We start from the raw sequence: 15,277 nt of genomic DNA on the forward strand, positions 1-15,277 counted from the left end.
GAACAACAGCAAAGGACCTTGTGAAGATGCTGGAGGAAACAGGTACAAAAGTATCTATATCCACAGTTAAACGAGTCCTATATCGACATAACCTGAAAGGCCGCTCAGCAAGGAAGAAGCCACTGCTCCAAAACTGCCATAAAAAAGCCAGACTACGGTGTGCAACAGCACATGGGGACAAAGATCTTACTTTTTGGAGAAATGTTCTCTGGTCTGATGAAACAAAAATATAACTGTTTGGCCATAATGACCATTGTTGCGTTTGGATGGAAAAGGGGCAGGCTTGCAAGCCGAAGACCACCATCCCAACCGTGAAGCATGGGGGTGGCAGCATCATGTTGTGCGGGTGTTTTGCTGCAGGAGGGACTGGTGCACTTCACAAAATAGATGGCATCATAAGGGAGGGAAATTATGTGGATATATTGAAGCAACATCTCAAGACATCAGTCAGGAAGTTAAAGCTTGGTCGCAAATGGACAATGACACCAAGCATACTTCCAAAGTTGTGGCAAAATTGCTTAAGGACAACAAAGTCAAGGTAGTGGAGTGGCCATCACAAAGCCCTGACCTCAATCCTATAGAAAATTTGCAGTCAGAACTGAAAAAGCGTGTGTGAGCAAGGTGGCCTACAAACCTGACTCAGTTACTTCAGCTCTGCCAGGAGGAATGGGGCCAACATTCACCCAACCTATTGTGTGAAGCTTGTGGAAGGCTACCCGAAACATTTGACCCAAGTTAAACAATTTAAAGGCAATGCTACCAAATACTAATTGAGTGTATGTAAACTTCTGACCCACTGGGAATGTGATGAAAGAAATAAAAGCTGAAATAAATCATTCTCTCTACTATTATTCTGACATTTCACATTCTTAAAATAAAGTGGTGATCCTAACTGACCTAAGCCAGGGAATTTTTACTAGGATCTAATGTCAGGAATTGTGAAAAACTGAGTTTAAATGTATTCGGCTAAGGTGCATGTAAACTTCCGACTTCAACTGTAGTCTCGTTATTGTTGCTCTTTTATTTGTAGTAAATATTTTTCTTAAAACTGTGTTGTTGGTTAAGGGCTTGTAAGTAAGCATTTCATGGTAAGGTCTACTAAACCTGTTGTATTCGGCACAAGTGACAAATAAAATGTGATTCCATTCTTAAATGTTTTACTGCAACAGGGATAGAGTACACAGACGTTTCGGCTTTACAGCCTTCTTCAGTGTGTAGGTACAACACTTACAAAGCAATCAGTCCACATTGTAAGCCTGCTGTGAATCAAAACATTGGTGATTCAAAAGCAATCTACATTTTGATTGTGTAGTCGAATACTATGGATACCTAGAGCTATGAAGTGCTACAGTTTGATCAAGAAGATCATCGTTGACAGACGAAGCCAGGAAACACGTGAAATACCAAAAGAACTTGGATCACTTTATTTGATTTTTTTTTCTACATCTCTGGAAACTTTTACACACCATCTCAGTACAGAATGACTAGTGACACACACACACACGCACATACAGAAACACTTACACTCACAGACATACACGCTTCAGTTACGACTGATCTTACACTGTACATTCTGAACTCTTCAGCTTTACAGGACTCAATGGTGGAGGTTCAGTCATATTCATCCATACGTTACCTGAAATGACCACTGTCCCAATCTTCATCCTCATCTTTTAAGTCTTAGTTGTGTTTCATCAATTCGTTTTAGAATTAAGATCAAAACTTCTAGAGGTTGGGTTTTGTAGTCCAATAAACACCCATGGACTACATTTCCCAGTCTGTGTCATTACCCCTGTGAGCATTTTACTATAATGAGCACTTCTTGTTGCAGCCGTGCGTGGAAGCCAGGGGGTGGCAGCCCTTCCTGTAACAAGGGGAAAGGCAAGGAATGTCTGATGAACGGGGGAGAGAAGAGGTGCGCCAAGGCTCAAAATTCAGGAAAGGGGGGGGGGGGACGGGGACGGACAATGAACACCCAACCAGAAGGTGCAGTTTCAGGAAGTCTTGGCTCCTTGTCTTGATTTTCCAGTCAGGTGTCTCATCCAAATATTCACACAGGACTGACCCTTCAATAACAACCTTTGACCCCACTGTTTTGACCCCTGAGAGGTCACACAGACAGACAGGTTAATAAGAATACTGTGTGTGGCCACAACAGGTACACACACTTGTTTGGGAGGAACTACAGTTGATATAGCATTGACAGTTGGTTTGGCGGGGTAGGGGTGTGGGGTGGTCCTGGATGAGGAGTGGGGTAGTAGAGGTGGGGTGTCTATTTGTGCCTGCTGCCTCTCCTCTTCATGGCGGCAGTACACTGGGGGCAATACCACTTCCCCTTCGGGGCTTCTGTTAGGCCCACGCAGCCGTAGTGGAACCACTCGATGGGGCACTGTACAAACACACACAGGGCACTCAGGTTAGCTCTCATACCTCATCTCTCATTTGACAAAGTCCTATGTGAAAGTAATGTGGTAACAGTTCTAGAAAATGAGAAATGCACTCCCAAATGGAAATGGGTACTTACGTCTTGATTATCACAGCCCACCATTTCTCCATAAGACACCTTTAACAAGAGAGAAGCCATTTTAGTTAACCTGTCAGCTGTAGGTGTGTGCTGTCCAGTGCGAGAGAGTGTCTCTGGATGTGTGTGTACCTGGTTGCAGATGCAGTAGCGGGGCTCGTTGGGGTCGTAGGTCCAGTCCACCTGGCTGTTGGTCTCAGACTCTGGGAGGGCCGAGGCCTGCTGCGACAGCTCCTGGGCCAGGGCTGAAGAAGAGGAGCACGACGACAGGGACGAAGAAGACGAGGAGGACGACGACTGGTGGTTGGAAGACTTGGTGTTACCTCTGTGGAGGACAGTTTAGACAAGATCTCAATTTTCCATCTTAATTTATTTATTCATGCTGTGGGGGTGGAGTTGAAAAGCATGGCTGGCATAATGTGGCGTGACATCATGGGACTGGACACTGAAATTAAATGATGTAGCGTGATTTGGCCTGACATCTGTTCATCTGATGTGGGGTGATTCAGGGTGGATTGACAAGGTTTAATAAGGCATGAAATGATGTGATATCTCTGGAGAAGACCACTAGCTAGGGCTTGTCATGCGTACGTCTGAGCGTACGGGGGCTGTGTGTGCGCATGTAAGTTGTGTCGTACTTGGTCTTGCGTCCGCCGCGGGAGTCGGCGGCGACGGCTGAGCCGGCTGGGGTGAGGGTCTGGGTGAGGGTGTTGGCCAGGGCAGAGGTGGAGTAGGCCCCCGTGGTATCCCGGGAGGTCAGGGAAAACTCCCTCCCTAGCTGGAAGTCATTGTTCTTAATGGCCTCGTAGCTGGCCTTCAGACTGCTAGTCCTCCTGCCCTCCTTCATCTGACATGGAACGGGAGAGGGAAGGAGAAAATGGGAAAGGCAGGTAGAGAGAGACACACATAGCCATGAACAGGGTTAGTTACAGTCGTAGGACACACATCAGTTACACATTCAAGGACATTTGTCCCAATTAGATAATTCACAGAACAGACAGTCTGGGTCAAGATACTGATACCGATCCCCATCAGTGCAGCACTCGTCTGAATAAAATCAGAGGGCAATGGAGTTGGGTGTATGTCTGTGTGTGTGAAAGAGAATGTGTGTTTATACCTGTGCGGTGGCCTGTACAGCCTGCGCTGCAGCCATGGTGATGGCCCCTGCCCCAGCCCCGGGCCCAGCAGGCAGAGAGCTGAGGTTGTAGGAGGCCAGGGGCTGGGATGAGTTCACACTGTACACGTTGTTAGAGGCTGACGTCGTGCTGTTGGTGCGACAGCCAGGTGTGTTCTCCTTGGAGGCGTCTGACGTGAGTGTGGAGAGCAGGGCTTCAGATTTGAACTTCTTCTCCGGGACGTGCTCTGTAGTGTGGTGGCTCGGCTGCGTGGTGTACTTCCTCTCTGTCACACAGAAACAAGACATTGATTACTACCTTCATGACCTCGCATAGGAAAGCAGCAAATCATCTATACAAACAAGGCTCCTTAGCCATTAGTAGAGTAGTACATTTTTCTTTCGACATGCAACAACTCCAAAAGCAGGTCAGCCAAACAGCCAAGACTTGTACTTACTTTCCACGGTGGTGTGTGAGTGGACGTGGTGGTTGTTGACGGGCTGAGAGGGGCTGTCCATCTCTAGGGATCCTGACAGAAGAGAGAGAAAATGTTAAGAGCTGGCTCTCAGTGACAACACTGACAGACACAACAGTTGACTCAACAGGGTCATTTTTAGGTCAATACTGCCCCCTAGCAGGGCTGAAATATCCCGATGGAAAGATTGATACCATTCCACTATCACGGAATTGCAATTGAAACAAGACTAGAGAAAAGCAGCCTGTCAGCCCAACATTCTGACTGGGCCAAGAGGGTTAAGATGAAGGGGAAGGGTCTTCTATGGTGTTGTGATTGACAGACTCACGTCTCTCCAGGATCTCAGTGATGCCAGCGTTGTCAGCCTCCAGCTCCATCTTGAACTTAGCCAGCTCCTGGTCCAGTTTCCTCAGGTGGCGGTCCACCTGCAACACACACCCCATTATATACACCATACTGTTCATACCCCACAATAGATGTTGAACAAACCCTCCAAGATTTTACACATTGAATAATCACTATGAAATAGATCAATATCAAAAGATAGAAACGTTGGGCAATGGCAAAGCTCTAACAAGACACGTCTGCGTAGCGTCCTCGAACGTTCAAACAATTTTAAGGCATTTTGACACGGTTTACCTGTTCGTTAATAGTGAGTTGGAAGTTAAAACATCTACTGTATCGCCAAAGCAAAAGATGCCCAATATGTCAAAGCCTCAGATAAGGCATAGAAAAATGCCCCTCTGACAGCCCTTCTTTGGCCTCGGCGGATGCTAGCTCGGAAGAAGCACCAGCATGGTTCAGAATGGAGATGGACAAGGGTATAACAAAATTCCAAGAGACACTTTCTGAACACCTCAGCAAAATTGATGTACTGGTCGATAAACTCCACAAAGACCAGAAAGTCACAAAGGGACGAGTGACAAAGTTAGAAAAAGACCATGCTGACCACCAGGCTGCCATCCTGGACGTCTGCGAGGAAGTGGACCAAAAATACAAGAAGTTGGAAGATGCCATCTCTAAACTCGAGGAGAAATTTGATTATCACAAATTTCCAAAGTTGCTAGAATTTGAAACTTCAAGGTTTCCCGGAGGCCGTGGAGGGAAGAGACACGATCTCCTTTCTACAGGAATGGATTCCCAAAATTCTGGATCTACCCTCTCCTGCGCACCCACTGGAGATCGAGAGGGCCCATCGCACCCTACGGAGGCGGCTGCCTGGCCAGGTTGCACCCAGGGCATTTGTCATTAAATTTATACGGTACCAGGAAACTGTTCGCATCCTCTCTGCTGCCTGAGCAAAGGGAGAGCTCAAGTACAGATAAGCCAGAATTATGATCTTTCTCTCACACTACACAAGATGAGGATGGCCTTCTCCCCACTGAAAAGACTTCTGCGTCAGGCTGGCTTGGCATACAGCCTTCGCTACCCAGCAACTTTGTGGATCGAAACCAAGAATGGTGAGCGCACATTTGACTGTGTGAAGATGGCTGAAACATACATGAAGAAAGAACTTCCTGACTTGTTCACGTCTACTACACCCTGAGGAACTGTCTTTTGAACATGGATAGTGAACTGTTAGCACGAGGAAACAACGAAATTACTCATATGATCGACTGGCTGGCTAGCGTGATAATGACTGGCGAGGTAAAGTTGGGTCATTGCTAATGTTGGCTGTGCTATTTGGCCAGCTCGCTAAGTTTACAAGGGTGTAGCTACATCCACACTATGCCAGGTAGTTACATTTTGCTGTATACTTTTATTTTACAGAGAGGTCCAGTCGGGTTTGGTTAATGTTGTTTATATATGTTGTTTATATTACTTCAGGGAATTAGCTACTATTACATTTGCTGGCTTGTTTATCGTTAGAGATGTATGCTGGCGTTAGTGATACCAAGACAGGGATAAGCTACTCACTGGCTGGCCGCCTAATTGCCAGCTAGCTGATAGCTATACACTTGTGTATGTGCGTAGATATAATATTTTGGGGGGGAGGGTGAACTCAGGAGGATGGTGATTGTTTAACTACTTGTCCCTATTTAATATTTGAGAGATGATAGTTATTGTCTGGTAAAGGTTTTCATTTATTCATCATAGCTTGATGTCTTTTTTCCTGACCTGCTGGGGTGCGTTTGTGGTCATCGCTTTTGTCGCCGCACGGCACAGGTTTCAGGGCGCATTGGGGAATGCCGATTGGTTGACATTTGGGTGTGCGGGTAGGCTCTGTTGGTGACTATGAATGCACCCAAGTTTTGTTGTTGTTGTTGTTGAGACATGCTCAAGTGGGGCTAAATAGTCCGGTCATTACTGTTGTAATCATATTGTATTTTGTTACTTGACTAACAATATTTTCATGCTACAAGGAACAGTCAATGTACTTCTAAATCCACATACATATAATTTAGAATTAACCTAATTCGAGCGATGCTATGCATAGCAGGTACATCTAGCTTAAAGACTAGCGTCTAAGGATATGGGTTCTTTAACTCCCTCAGTTGGGGAGGGGGTTGGGTGGGTTTGTGGTAGGGTCAGGGTATGTTTACTACTTTATACTTTCAATTTGTACACGTTGTAAAGACAACGCAATTATGTTTCTTTCCTTTTCCCTATTTCTTATTTTCTTCAAAGATGTCGGCACCTAATAACTATACATTTGACACCTGACATTAGGGGTACTTAAAACCCAGTCAAGCGCAAACGCATTCTGAATTATCTAAAGCAGCATACGTTTGATATAGTTCTTCTTCAGGAGACAGTGGGTGGGTCAAGTGTACTATTCATCTTTCACCTCTCGGGCAAGAGGGGTGACCAGACTTATTAATAAGCATTGCCCCTTTCAGATACAATCTCAGATTAAAGACAAAGGGGGTAGGTTTGTGATCATTCAAGGTTTCATTAACACTGAGCCCATTACCATTGTGAATGTGTATGGGTCTAACTATGACGACCCTAAATTTTACCAAGACATCTATTTGAAGTTAACGTGCCCCTCATCAGAGATAATAATGGCAGGGGATTTTAACTTGGTACTGGACCCTTCCAGTGATAGATCTTCCTCTAATAGTATCAGCCTCACACAGGCAGCCAAAATGTTAAAAGCAGAAATTAAACTTTGGACTTGTAGATTTATGGAGATTTCACAACCAAAAGGTTAAAGAATACTAATTTTACTCCCCTGTCCATAAATTACTCTAGAATTGACTTATTTCTTATTCCTGCAGCCAAGGGAAGTTTAACGACTGGGTGTAAGTACTTACCAAGATGTATATCAGATCATTCTGCCCTGTTGGCTTCAGTACCAGTCAGTAGAGCATAGCCACCCTCAAGATGGAGGTTTGGCACATACTTACTAAATAATCCCACATTTGTAACATTTCTGAACCCTCATATAGTCATATTTTTTAGCACCAATACAACTCTACCTCCCCGCTAATTTTATGCGAAGCTCTCCTTAGATATCTGAGGGGCAAATCATATCCTTTAATTCAGGTGCTCATAAGATATATAAGGCTCAAGTAAATTTGTTGGAAAATGAAATTAGAGACCTGGAAAATGAACAGTGTAACATTTGACAACTCAACTCTACAAAATGTACATTCAAAGCGATTGGAATACAACACCCTGACGACCTATAAAGCGGAAAATGCTCTTAGGAGAACAAAACAAAACTACTACGAACACGGAGATAAAGCAGGAAAGTTGCTTGCTTGGCAAAAGACGAGAGGATGCTAGTAGAATTATTATCTCTATTAAGCTACCCAATAACACAGTTTTTCAGTCCTGAGGAAATTAATCTAGTCTTCAGGGAGTTTTATGAAACATTGTACAAGTCTGAAGGGGATGCCCCTGCCACAGTGCATGAGTTTTTGAACAAACTCAATGTATAAACTTTAACTGATGAGGATAAAGAGCACTTGGAGAAAGAGATTACATCAGAGGAAATTAGGAAATCCATTTTCAACACTGCTGGGGGGAAATCACCAGGGTTAGACGGATTCCCTATTGAATTCTATCGATCCTTTTTACCCAAACTAATTGAGCCTCTTTGCAGTATGTTTAATTATGCCATAGACAGAAAAGCTCCCAGACACACTTGAACAGGCAGATTTGTTAAAACCTGGGAAAGATCCTCTGCTTTGTGGGTCGAATAGACCAATATCTCTATTGAACACTTCATATTAGATTTTAGCTAAACTCATAGCTCTTAGACTGGATTAGGTTCTTCCGGACTTGGTTGATATGGACCAAACAGGCTTTGTAAGAAACCGCTCATCTCCTGATAATAATCAGAAATTATTTAATATTATGTAGAGAATGACCAAGAATCTGTAGTGGCGGCTTCATTAGATGCAGAAAAAGCTTTTGACCGCATAGAATGGAACTACCTGTTTGAAGTTTTACAGAGGATGAATATTGGACCCAAGTATGTTGGTCTGACTAGATTACTGTACAAATGTCCGGCAGCTCAGATCCTGACTAATGGAAACATTTCCTCACAGTTCTCTCTATCACATGGCACAAGACAGGGTTGTCCCACTAGTCCTCTCCTTTTTTCTTCGGCTATAGAGACAGAAGGAGGACAGAAGCTTTTAGATCTCATCCATCCATCCATGGTGTTCGTATAGGTGGGCCTGAACATCTGGTCTCGCTATATCCCGATGACATTTTGCTTTACCTCACTAAACCAGAAATTTCACTCCGAGCATTAGTTGACATCCTGAAAGAATATGGGACCTTTTCAGGATATAAAATAAACCTATCGAAGAGTATAATTATGCCTTTTAACAAGGCAGCTATGCAGAACCCAATCTTAGACCAACCGTTTTCTTGGAAACAACAGAAAATGACATATCTTAGATTGCAAATTCCCTCTGAAATTATTAAGACATATCAACTGAACTATACTCCACTTCTCAAAAAGGTTGGGGAAGAATTGGATAGATGGTGGGATTTACCAATTTCTCTTATTGGGTGGGTCAATTGTGCAAAGATGAATATATTACCAAAATTCTTGTACCTTTCTCAAACCTTGCCCTTTCCTATTCCCAATTTTTTTTTCAAACAACTTAATAGGAAGGTGTCTTCATTTCTGTGGAAAGGGAACCCCCCAGAGTGAAACTCACAACTTTATGCAAACCATACTCAGAAGGAGGACTTACTCTACCTGACTTCCAGTTGTATTACTGGGCATCTCAGTTAAAGGCTGTGTGAGTATGGCAAAATACAAGTTCACCCTTTTGGAGACAGATCGAGGAGGAATGTCTGACCCCTGCTACATTGGCATCTATACCTTATATTAGCCCACCTAAAGCTTTGATATGTCTCAAACAACCCTTTCATTAAAAACACTATAAATATATGGATTGAAGTCTGTAAACAAACAGAAGGGAGTAGATCTATATATGAACAAACACCTTTCTATAATAACCTAATCTTACCCAAAGCCCTGAGAGATGGTGTTACATTTTCTTGGTTCAACAAAGGAATTAAAACATTTGGTAATCTCTATAGAGAAGGTGAACTACTATCCTTTCAACAACTGGCATTTCATTTTCAGTTACCTCAAAATCATTTCTTCAAGTACCTACAGGTTAGGCATTACATTGCCACTCAGCAGGGAGGTAGGATTCAGCCCATGAGTAAACCTAAAACTGATAAACTGCAGCTGGAAAGGGGTAAAAGGTTTCATTTCCTACATGTACTCTGGTCTTCAAGCTCTATTGGGAACGATGAACCTCTGAAAGCTTGCATGAAGTGGCATGATGACCGCAGCTGGAAAGGGGTAAAAGGTTTCATTTCCTACATGTACTCTGGTCTTCAAGCTCTATTGGGAACGATGAACCTCTGAAAGCTTGCATGAAGTGGCATGATGACCGTGGTCTCATTTTTGAGAATGAGAAAAGCTCTTTTTAGATGCTCAGCATCTTTCATTTAACACAAGGTACAAGTTGATGCAAATCAATATTTTACATAGGGTCTACTTTACACCAGAGAGACTGTATAAGATCTATTCTAAATATTCAAAATTTTGCCCAGGGTGTAAAACGGGAGTGGACACACTTATGCATATATGTTTTTGTCCTGCCCTGAACTAAGCAATTATTGGAAAGACATTATTCAGATCTTATCACAGGTCACTAATATGACGGTACCACTAGATCCGTCCCTTATTCTTCTTGGAGATGATTCTGTTCTACCAGTTAATATTTGTAGCAAAACCAGATTCATTAAATTGACAGTCATTGCAGCCAATAAATGCACAGCTATTACATGGAAGAGTGACACTCCGTCAAGAAAGCAGATGTGGCTAAAATAACTATCCTCCTATATTCCATCTGAAAAAATAACATACAATTTATGTAATAAACCCTTTGAATCTGGGGGGACTTTCAGCAGTTTCTAGAGACGTCACTGTAGTTGCCTCATTACTACTTTCTTCATTAAGATATTATTATTATTTGTTTTTGTGTTGAATAATTTATTTTCTAGCATGGAATGTGAAGGTCATTCTGTTTCTTTTTGTTGTTAATCAGTGAGGCTAATACCGGTCGAGGGGAGTTCCTGTGTTGGGGAGGGAAGCGTTTTGCACAATGTGCCCCCATGAAGCATGGTGTTTTGTGTAGGTGGAAGGAATAACGTGGCATTATCTGTGTCATATTTTGATGATTGTTAAATTGTAAAGAAAGAAAGAAAAGAAATGCCAATAAATATATTGTACAAAAAAAGATAGAAATGTCAATATCTAAATAAATATTGAAAACATCTGAAGACTGGCATTTTAGTGACTTCCAAATTATTTGCATTGTTTGACTGCCACCTAGTGGCACAGAGACGGCAAAGTCCTGAACAGAACATTATTTATTTTAGTGGCGACATGCACCCACAAATCATCTTGAAAAAGTCCACAAGCGATAAAGATTCTCCTCCAACTTCCCCTGTCCCTACCTTTTTATAGAAGTGGTTTCCCAGGACCCATTAAACAAAACAGACATTGTTAGACAGAGCTCCGTCTTGGCATTCAAATTCCAACTCACCAGATCATAAATCTGATTGGCCAGCTGTACTTTTTCATCTGCATCCTCCAATGCCTTATAATAATCCTGAAACAGAGAAAAACTGTCAGAGGCTGACACCATATAAAAAATAAAAGCCTTTGGTGAACTAACACTGGTACCTTTTTACTAGCTTTGACTTTGCTGATAGCTACTTTGAGGAAAAATGTACTTACAATGACTGTGATATGTGGTTGTGCCACCTAGCTATGTTAAGATGAATGCACTAACTATAAGTAGCTCTGGATAAGAGAATCTGTTAAATGACTAAAATGTAAATGACAAAGCACAAAGAATCATCACAAAAGTGTGGTAGTAGAGCTTTATCGTAAAACATTTATGGGATTAAAAGAACAAAACTGTCTTCTTGAAAAGGGAAATATACATAATCTGAGATTTATTTGGCACCTTTTTGATGACTCCCATCTGCTCTTCCCTCCACTCTGGCTTGTTCTTCTTTGCATTGACAAAGAACTCATTCACCCTCTGCTCCAACTGGTCCATGGCATCTACAGCAAATGGGAAGAGTGAGCTACCTGGACAAGTGTGTCTGAGACACTATTCATATGGGTTTATACTCTGCATGCATGTGGAAGAATTCATATCTATTTGTACTTCAACGCTGACCAGAAGGGCCGATAATACATGCGGTGTCTGTGGACCAGAAGGTTTGTGATTAAAACTACCAGTGAACCGGTTCCCAACCTTTTTCGATTACTGTACCACCAACTGAATCTTGCTCTGCCCGGAGTATAAGTCTGTGTGCATTATACCAGTAGGTCTATGGTCTCATGATTCTTCTCAAGAACCCCCTATAAAAAGTACCCCTGGTTGGGAACCATTGTACTACATAGCCATTCAGGTTAAATTAATATTGGTGTATGTTCTAGTTAGCAAACAGTTCACGTATATGTATCTAGTTATAGTCACATGAAGAAACAGTTAACCAGCTAACGTTACATGTATAACGTCGATACTACATGTGTTGTGTACGCTCCGAATCCATGTCCCCTGTCTTGTTTACATTCATTGTTCAACTTCTGTGCATGCACACATTATCAGCAATCGTTAGTTGGACCTCTATATGGAAAACAAATATGTTGTAATTTATATAACCCTAGCTAGAATCAAACACACCCACTAACGTTAACTTTCTCAGGTTACTGAAAGTTGTTGCAATGTTATACTAGCCAAGTTCGCTACCGCTAGCTAGCTGTGTTAGCTATACAAATAAAAATACTGCATTTAAAACATTTTTATTTGGACGCTAACTAGCCAATTTGTGTTAAGAGTTCGATTCTTCATTCTACATGACCCTAAAAAGTGCGACACTGAGAATTATGCGTTTTCAACTTGAAAAATGCTCGCCGGTGAAGTGTTTGTAGACTGTCACGTTGCAGCAATGCATACTCTGAACTTGCAGGTCCATCTCTCTCATTTCCGTAAACCTGTCGCGGAGATCCATGGGTAGCTGCTCGATCACTGCCAGCGAGAAGAAAAATAGAATATAGGTGTTAGCATGGCTAGGCTAACAGTCCGGGCGCGCTCCGGCTAAAATTATGCACATTTACGACAGTAAATACACAAATAATACCACCTAGGCGTAAAATAAACGTAATACTCACTCTCGAGGTAATCCTCTAGGTACAGCATCTTGGAAAATTAGATATTTTAGGCGTTTATGAAAATAATTTGTGTCTTTCAATATGGCGCCGCAAACCGCTGTGTCCCGAGGAAAAAATACCACTGACAAACTGAGGTCAGAGGACCTGACGTCAGTAGCGACGTGGAATGTGATTGGCCAGATATGGAGTTGAGTGCTAAACTTCAAAAGTCCCTTAGTTCCTGTAGTTCATTAGACATCAATTTCAAACGTTGACTGAAATAACATAATTAAGCTTTTCCAACGAGGTAAATACATTTGAATCATCAAACTTCAATGCAAATGCGCTATTTTAATTCTAAATGAATACTTATGTGTAACCTCAATGAAGGTGAGCAACAATAATGCTCATCTGGCACAATTTATATTGTGTAGGCCTACACACACATTGAACTGAGATGTTATTTAACTATAACGAACACATTCAACTATAAGTAACACACTGAGAAAATAAAATAACACCCCCCATTTGAATAGTCTAACAGATAGTGGATCTAAGTCCATTATAGGCCTGATTTACAGTGCCTTCAGAAAGTATTCACACCCCTTGACTTTTTCCACACTTTGTTGTGTTATAAGGTGGGATTAAAGTTGATTTAATTGTATTTTTTTGTCAACAATCTACACAAAATATTCTGTAATTTTTTTTCACAGTTGAATCTGTGTTTGAAATTCACTGCTCGGCCGAGGGACCTTACAGATAATTGTATGTGTGAGGTATAGAGATGAGGTAGTCATTTAAATATCATGTTAAGCACTATTATTGCACAGAGTGAGTCCATGCAACTTATTATGTGACTTGTTAAGCACATTGTTACTCCTGAACTTATTTAGGCTTGACTAAATAACAAAGGGTTTGAATACTTATTGACTCAAGACGTTTCATCTTTTTTATTTTTTATTAATTTGTTTAAAAAAAATCAAAAAACAGATTTCCACTGTTATGTTGTTATATAGAGGCGTGTTATAGAAGCACGAGAAGGTAGTCATTCATAACTTTTTTGTGCACCTTCATTCACTCTAATTTACTGTCTCACCCCCTTCTCCAGTCTCTCGCATTTGGTATCCTCTCAATAACAAACTCTATTCTATTCTATTCTCCTCATGATCTCTCTCAACCTGACCCTCCATTACAAGCTCTAAACCATCCATCCCATGCACCAAACACTGTCTCACTCCTCTCTCAATTCCCCCAACCCCCCCATTCACCATTTCCATCCCATCCCACCCCATCCTCATTCCCTCTAATCCTCTCATATCTCCTTGCCTCCATTGGATTGGCACACTGAAGACCACCCAGGAAGTCTTTGCTGGGATGTAATTTCCTTGAATCTATTGAGTCAACATTATTGTTATCAGAGAACACAATATATATTGTCAATTTCTTTAATGGGAGTCTATTTTGTTGTGTGCATCTCGAACAATAAAGCTGACCAATCCCATTTGGTTCATGGCCAGACTGTGGACATTAAAAACAGATCGAAAAGCAATAAATTAAGATAACAATGCCTGCCGACCCCGAGCCTATTGTTCCTCTTTTTAATGATTGATTATGTAGCCTATGGAGTAACTCATTCCTTCCCCTTTTCCCCTTAGCGATAGACTAACCAATAATCCGATTATCTAATGAAAGTTTTAGATGCCTGAGATATGCTCAGTGTTTCATAACTGAAGGATCGATACCTTATTGATACAATAAATCATCAAGAATATGTATCAAGAAGAGTATGTGATAGGCCTATGTAATGTCATCCAACAGGGAATAGAACAGAATAGAACAGATCAGAAAAGAACAGAATAGAACAGATCAGAAAAGAACAGAGCAGAATAGAATAGAACAGAATAGAACAGAACAGAACAGAATAGAACAGAATATAATAGAATAGCCATGCACATCTGTGGGAGAGTGGTGACACTTATTACAGCATTATTTTTGCTCTCCCCAGTGAAGAAGTCCCATGATGAAGTCCCATCCCACATTTACTCCAGACAATAATACTCTCTATAGATGTGACCTCTTGACCAATGCATGCTATCTCTCGGAGGCGGAAAGCTCTCCACATTCCTTCCCCCACTAAAGACCCATAGCCCTGCTGTTGCTGCTGCTGCTGCTGCTGCTGTTGTTCCTGCTGCTGCATTGTAATTAACCGAAGCGCTAGGACCCCGCGGACAACACTCTCTGGATGACACAGAACAAACTGCGAGTTGAGTTTTGGCCACTCAAACATGGAAATGTTGAACTGACAGCGCAGAACTAACTCGGCACTCTGAATTGGACGATAGGTAGGCTAGGCCTATCATACCGCCACCGGGGGATTGTTTTTGTGGAGAGATCGATTTTGGGAATCAATGTCTACGTGCGCAACTGACGTTTTATTTTATGGGCTTTGATTTAGGCTGCTGTGCAATAGTATGATTTTTAGTGTTTGACGTTTTCTCTGGGAGTAAAAG

The 15,277-nt window shown here is 41.9% G+C and overlaps 1 protein-coding gene across 1 annotated transcript; it reads right to left on the bottom strand.

Annotated features, from left to right (window-relative positions):
- Positions 1–1,401: 1,401 nt before the first annotated feature.
- On the bottom strand, positions 1,402–12,905 carry LOC120050042 (inhibitor of growth protein 3). The gene is made up of 11 exons (XM_038996652.1): positions 12,789–12,905; positions 12,574–12,645; positions 11,572–11,672; positions 11,146–11,211; positions 4,440–4,536; positions 4,094–4,165; positions 3,639–3,922; positions 3,160–3,368; positions 2,654–2,846; positions 2,525–2,563; positions 1,402–2,389 (listed from the first exon to the last, which is right to left on the bottom strand). Exons 1-11 carry the CDS (start codon positions 12,814–12,816, stop codon positions 2,273–2,275), a joined length of 1,278 nt encoding a protein of 425 aa, XP_038852580.1. The 5' UTR covers positions 12,817–12,905; the 3' UTR covers positions 1,402–2,272.
- Positions 12,906–15,277: the final 2,372 nt, after the last annotated feature.

This window comes from Salvelinus namaycush, chromosome 6 (genome assembly GCF_016432855.1).
Source record: "Salvelinus namaycush isolate Seneca chromosome 6, SaNama_1.0, whole genome shotgun sequence".
Taxonomy (NCBI): Eukaryota; Metazoa; Chordata; class Actinopteri; order Salmoniformes; family Salmonidae; genus Salvelinus; species Salvelinus namaycush.

Excerpts from the sequence above, each read along its gene's own strand:
- LOC120050042 (XM_038996652.1), bottom strand. The coding sequence starts at position 12,816 with ATGCTGTACCTAGAGGATTACCTCGAGA. Across the intron at positions 11,212-11,571 it reads AGATGGGAGTCATCAAAAAG|GATTATTATAAGGCATTGGA; the intron begins GTGCCAAATAAA and ends TCTCTGTTTCAG. Across the intron at positions 4,537-11,145 it reads CCAATCAGATTTATGATCTG|GTGGACCGCCACCTGAGGAA; the intron begins GTGAGTTGGAAT and ends TGTGTGTTGCAG.